Source organism: Ixodes scapularis, unplaced genomic scaffold, assembly GCF_016920785.2.
Source record: "Ixodes scapularis isolate PalLabHiFi unplaced genomic scaffold, ASM1692078v2 PGA_scaffold8__174_contigs__length_109621045, whole genome shotgun sequence".
Taxonomy (NCBI): domain Eukaryota; kingdom Metazoa; phylum Arthropoda; class Arachnida; order Ixodida; family Ixodidae; genus Ixodes; species Ixodes scapularis.
Window position 1 is genome coordinate 59265369 of NW_024609883.1, and position 6000 is coordinate 59271368.

Consider the following 6000-nt stretch of genomic DNA (forward strand, 5'->3'; position numbering starts at 1 on the left):
ACAGTAGTTCTTTATGCTCCTTGTAAAACTCAGCTGGGAGTCCATCCGGTCCTGGCGTTTTAGAGTTAGGTAACTCATCTATCGCACTCCGAATGTCCTCCAGCGTTACTGGTCCGCTAAGTAGTTCGCGTTGGATCTCACTTACTTTAGGCAACATGGAAACCAAAGTGTCTGTCATTTGACTGTTGGAAAATGGCGTTTTCTGGAATAGGTTTTTGTAGTGGGATTCGAATGTGCGCATTATATCAACATCGTTGGTTGTGAGGGTTCCGTTGCAGTCCAAAAGTTTGATTTTTTTTGGAAAGCCCATGGCGTCTTTCATCATCAATGGCACGCCGCGAGGGTGTCTCAGATGACAAGAAACGCCTACACCTAGAACGTACCAGTGCACCATTATAGCGATTTTGCTCATAGCGCTGCAGCTGACTTTTGATAAGAATGATTTCTTCCTGAAACTCACCAGATTTTTCACATTCCAATTCGTGAAGGCTATTTAGGTTTCGCAAAAGGGCAGTTTCGTCTTTCTTTGCGTGAAAAGACGCAATACAGGCAAATTCAATCGCTTCATTTTTGACCTCTTGTTTAAATGAGTCCCATTGGGCGAAAATGCCGAATTTTTCGTTCGTTGACATATTGTTAAAACATTCACGAACACGTTTTTGAAAATCATCACTGCCAAGAAGCCTTGTGTTCAATTTCCATAATTCCCATTTTGGACGTGACTTATTACGTACGTCTGCCCCAATACGAACCTTTACAAGGCAATGATCAGAAAAGGACATGGGTTTTACTTCATAAGTAGCCACATGCGAAAAAAGTTGGCTTGAAACGTAAACTCGGTCAAGCCTCGCGTTACATGAAGCATCAATGTGAGTGAATCGACTAGCAGTAACCTGAGAAGCACCGACATCAAATAGGTGGAAGTCGTATGTGAGGTTGTTTAGTATGTCAGCACTGCTGTCAGGTCTTGTAGGAGGCACTGATCTATCACTGACATTACAGACACAATTGAAATCACCAAACAGAACAACTTGCCTGTCGGTTTCAAGAAAAGGGGCGAGATTTTCAAAAAACAAACGTCTTTGTCGAACATCATTGTAGGCATAAATGCAAATTAAACGCCAGGAAATACCATTTAAGACAAAATCACAGCATATGAACCTGCCCTTATCATCCACAGCATGTGAAAATGAAGAGTATTCTAGTCTCTTCTTTAAGAATAAAAGGCACCCTCCCGACAAGCCATCCGCGTGGCTCACACATACCTCATAACTTGAGAGGAAAGGGTCCAATGCACGAGCTGTGTCCTCGTCGGACGATATCTTTGTCTCCTGGACGGCAACAAAGTCAATCTGTTCCTTTGAGAGGACCCTATACAGTTGGGACTGACGTGCACGCGAACACAGTCCTCTGACGTTGATGGTAGCGAAGCTCAGGGGAGGAAATGCCAGGGAGGTGTTAGCTAAGGGGGCAGTTCATCACCGTCCTTCACTACGTCAGCAGGCCGTGTGGACTTACTGTAATGGTGCTCACACACCTCAGCTGGCCTGCGTTTGGCGTCGCCTCTCTCGTCGCTGTTGTGGCCGATCGCGACATCCGTGGTAGAAGACTGAGACGATTTTTCCGATGTTGGGGCGGGTCGTTTGACAGATGTTCCACTGGACGTGGTCGAGCGCTCTCGTCGATGTAATGAATCCTGTGAAGCAACCGTTGACGTCGTACTTAAAGGAGGGAATTCGCTGTCTTGCAAAAACGATTCAGGCTTTTCAGATTCAGCGGTGATCGTCGCCGACTCAGGGTTGACGTCAGGTGGTGGGTGCAGCGGGGCTGTCAGCTGTACCCCTGAAGTGGTGCTGGAAGGGATGACTTCTCCTGTTGCATCGACCACTTCGCTTATGTCCATTAGGTGTTCTAAAACGACATCTTCAGCTGGGCTTCTTGCTTGTCGGAGCTTGTCCGCATAGGTGGTGACGCACTCACTTGTTGCATGACCATAACGTCGGCATTCACCGCATCTTGGGGTCCTACACTCGCGACGAATGTGACCGATTCGGTAGCATCGTAGACACAGTGGAGGGCGGCCAGGCACGAGCACCAAGCTTCGACAGCCGAACACTGTGAGCTGGTGCGGTATCTGGCTCGCGTTCATTCCCTCGTGAAGGGTCAACGTCACTTCTTTGTTTAGCGTCTCCATCTGCTCCATTCCGGCGCAGCGCCATTTTTCTCTAACAATCGAACGCACCGTGCCAAAAGGCGCCAGTGCTTCTTCGATACGCTGGATGTCCATGTGAACTGGTAGCCAAAGAAGTTTCAGTTTGACGTCTCTGGTGTCCGGGTCGATGATTAGGCATCGGCGCCCCTTTACGCGGAGCTCTGCTTTGGTCACGAGTTTGGCCTTGGCCAAAGCGCTTGCACAGGTCACCATCCAGACGTGACTCATCTGGAATTGGCCGATTCCGATGATATCCTGGCTGTCAACCACGTCCCGCAAAGCGTCTCGGAAGTCTGTTGCTCGGTATGGCCGCACGGCGAGATCTCCGTGTAGAAAGACAGAATTAAGACTCAAATTACCTGTCGGTAGACGGGGAAGTACGGTCCGGTACTCTTCAGTCGTCATTTCGGTGGTACTGGCCGAAGCCTCAGCAGTTCCCCGGCCTGTGGCCGGGGCGTTTTCACTGGAGAGCATTGAAAACACGTCCGTTTCGAACGGCGTCTTCTTCTTTCTCCAGGCTAAAGTCGCAAGGTTGTCCTAGCGTGTTTTCTGCAAGGATACATGTCTGCTGAATTCGTTTCGAACCGTTGTACACTTAGTTTCGTATTTAATATTTTGCTACGTGTTCACGACTTATTCATAATATTATGGCAATAATGACGTCTGCAATAATTTATTATTGCTGTTCCTTTTATAAGTTTTATAATGCGGTTTGCTTATCCTTTTATTTGAAACGTTTTGAAGATACGAAAACAATCTCATCGAATCAACAGCCTATGTTTCGCACGGTTTGCCGGCTGTATCGGCCGTGTGAGTTTGAATGACTGCGTTCACGACCGGATAACGGTTAAATTTCCCGATTAGTCGTGATGCGTGGAGTTTGCCTTAGTTTCAACCGTGTCCGAAAAAGACGGAAGCGACTGTGAGAAGTGGAACTTCGTCAGATCGGCTCAACAGCCAAGATCATGGCACGGGAACCGAAGTAAGTTTGTTTCTTTGTTCGTTAGGGCTAGCTTATTTCCTGCGTTCAGAAAGCTTGTTATTGTCTGTAGATCGCTTGCTTTTACCAGTATTATTAATTGTGCGCGAATGGTGTTATGCGAGGCTGTTTTTCTTCTTTTTTCCCCGATGCAGAGACTGTACTCGCTCAAGGTTCATCAGTAGCGGCGGAACTCTTTGGGAGACGGGGGGTGCGGGGGTGGGGGTCAAAGCGGATGGGGGAGGATTGCCTCCCCAAAGGCCTCCCTCTGCCGTATTGTTTACTGATAAACTAGAATGTCTGGAAGCGCGCGGTGCGGTGCCCCTCCATCGCCGACGCCATTGCATGCGGAGAGCCCGACAAAAAGCAGCGATTGATTGATCGAGCAAGCCCGTAGCTTCCACCGCCCAGTAGTCTCCAAACGATTTCATTTTCGCGATTCGTAATCAGAAAAGAATTGCCAAAAATTGGTGCCGCAATGAATTCACCCCATGGTTATTAATGCATAGCACACCACTTCCGATCGCAAAAATTTGTGCCCGCGAAATAATTTTTGACGCCGGCACTTATTCCTCGCGAAATGTCGAGCTCTAAATATCATTTGCTGTACACGTGTTTTGCATGATCCAACGTACGCGCAACGAATTTCACAGCTCCAGAAACACTCAGGCTGCTTTAAATGTGAAGCATTTATTCTTTTCCTACTGCTGTTTTTTAGAGGCTATCAAGTATTAATTACAAGCTTCTATGGAAATTTACAAGCATGTCCTGAATTAAGGTAGTGTCTCGCCATTTTTTGGTATCTATATTTTTTTCAGTATAAGTATATAGTGTTAGACATACCTCACCAAATCCCTGTTTTTTCGTTTGGTATTGCCTTTAGCGAATGGTGCAAGTTGTAATTGTTTTTAGTTGTTGCATGATTGTAGTAAGGTGGTGAGCTGGTACTAATGGAACATCTTGAAAAATAGTTCGCAAAAAAATCAAGGAGACAGGGAAAGTAACACATAGACCTCATGCAAGCGCAAACTGAACTCGCATAAATCAGAGAAGGGAGAAATATAAATGCGGAAGGGCTCGAGCACAGGCCCAAGTTGAACGCGCTGATTTACCTGTTAGCAAAAGCCGACTAAAAAAAAACGAAAACATAATTTTTTATGTTAGTGAACGTAACAGATAGATGGCTAGTACATATTGAGAGCTCAATCTCTCTCTAAAATCTACGATGGATTGTCACATACCTATGCACTGTTTACACTACTCGTGTATGTCATCCTTAGGAAAAACGTCAATAATTAGCAGATACTATAAAAACATAGAAGATAATTATTTTAGGCCTTTCTTATTCGTAGTATGGGGCAACCAATGGTGTCCGCACATCCGTCGGTTACCTGAGCTGCCGAGCAAATTTGTTTTACAGTATTATGCATATGGGTGAATTAGCACGGCCCACTTGGACCTGTTCGAACTTGTGTTAAAGCTCCTAACGCATTCTTTTTTTTTTTTTTTTATCTAATGTATGTGTGTTGGGAGTCTGCACTCGTATGTAGTGTATGTATTCCTAGCGTTTATTCCTTGTTTTTTGGGTACTATTTTTCAAAATGTTCAATCAGAATGAACTCACCACTTTACTACATGGAAAGGCTGTTGCTAGTTCTAGAGTGTCTGTAAAACAATCTACCTGACATCTTTGCCTCACATCCCGGTTCCTGAAGCTCGCATTCTCCTAGTAAAGCCTTTCTGATTTCTCTCATCCTCTTATTTTCTTTTGTGTAATATCAATCGAGTTGCGAATGTACACCAGTCTGTGTCCTACGTGTTTCTGTATTTTTGTCCTTGTCTTTTCGTGCACTTTTTCAAGTTGGTCCATGATATTTTTTATCATATATTCTAATCTGCGTTTTCATCTCTTGTACTTACTGCAGCCTTTCTCAATTAGATGTTGGCATTCACTTTCGCCATCCTGATGCGAGTGACCTGAGACGACACAAAATGACAGTCTCCCCTGCTGAAGTCCTGGCTTCATGAAAGACTGCCAAGGCTGTTCATGGTAAGGTTAGCAATATAATAGCAACTTATTGCTGCTAGGATTGTTTTTGACACAGACTGCATTTATGGGCTGGCCTTTAGCAATTATGTTGCCACTCACGTGGAATGAAAGCCTTTAGGGAAACTGCGCATTTCATTCGTAAGCGGAATGCTGAGTTTACAACAGAAGTGCATTGCGTTGCCTTGCGTTGGGGGTCGGTGGCCGACTGGGCAAGCGCACACCATTTGGAGCACGTGGAACGAAAGCTTGCGCTGCAGAACGCTGGGATCCTGGGTTCAGTCCGAACCCCTGTCCATTTCGTTCTAGAAAGCATCGTACTGGCATGCGTATCACTACTGCGTGGTGCAGGTTGTTGATTCCAGGCTAGTAGTCATACTGCACTGGCTAAATTGCTCACCTACAGCGAGCAACTCATCGCAACTTTGAAATGGCTCACCAACTACACGCTGTAAAAATATCCACAGAACCCCAACAGAAGTGCGTCACTAATTGCATCCAGTATTGCTGTGTTGTATCTGTATTTTGTATTTGTTTATTTAGTGTTCCCAATAATGGCTGAAGCCTTCCCATTGGTGCGCTTGTTAGTAGCAACACACAAACACAAACAAACGGCGAGAGTGGCGAACACCACCACTTTTACCGTTCGCCGCCGCGCCCATTGGTTTTCGGAGAAGTTTGCAGTTTTAGTCCTTGTGGTATTTGGTCATATATCGCACATGGACACAACCAGGGCACTGTACAGTCGGCACGGAATGAAAC

The 6000-nt window shown here is 45.7% G+C and overlaps 1 protein-coding gene across 1 annotated transcript; it reads right to left on the reverse strand.

Annotated features, from left to right (window-relative positions):
* Positions 1 to 566: 566 nt before the first annotated feature.
* Positions 567 to 2626, reverse strand: LOC115323074. The gene is made up of 2 exons (XM_029983461.3): positions 2572 to 2626; positions 567 to 2440 (listed from the first exon to the last, which is right to left on the reverse strand). The coding sequence occupies exon 2, from the start codon at positions 2438 to 2440 to the stop codon at positions 1463 to 1465; it is 978 nt and encodes a 325-aa protein (XP_029839321.2). The 5' UTR covers positions 2572 to 2626; the 3' UTR covers positions 567 to 1462.
* Positions 2627 to 6000: the final 3374 nt, after the last annotated feature.

What these genes read in the sequence shown, in the direction of transcription:
- LOC115323074 (XM_029983461.3), bottom strand. Translation starts at nt 2,440, where the DNA reads ATGAGTCACGTCTGGATGGTGACCTGTGCAAGCGCTTTGGCCAAGGCC.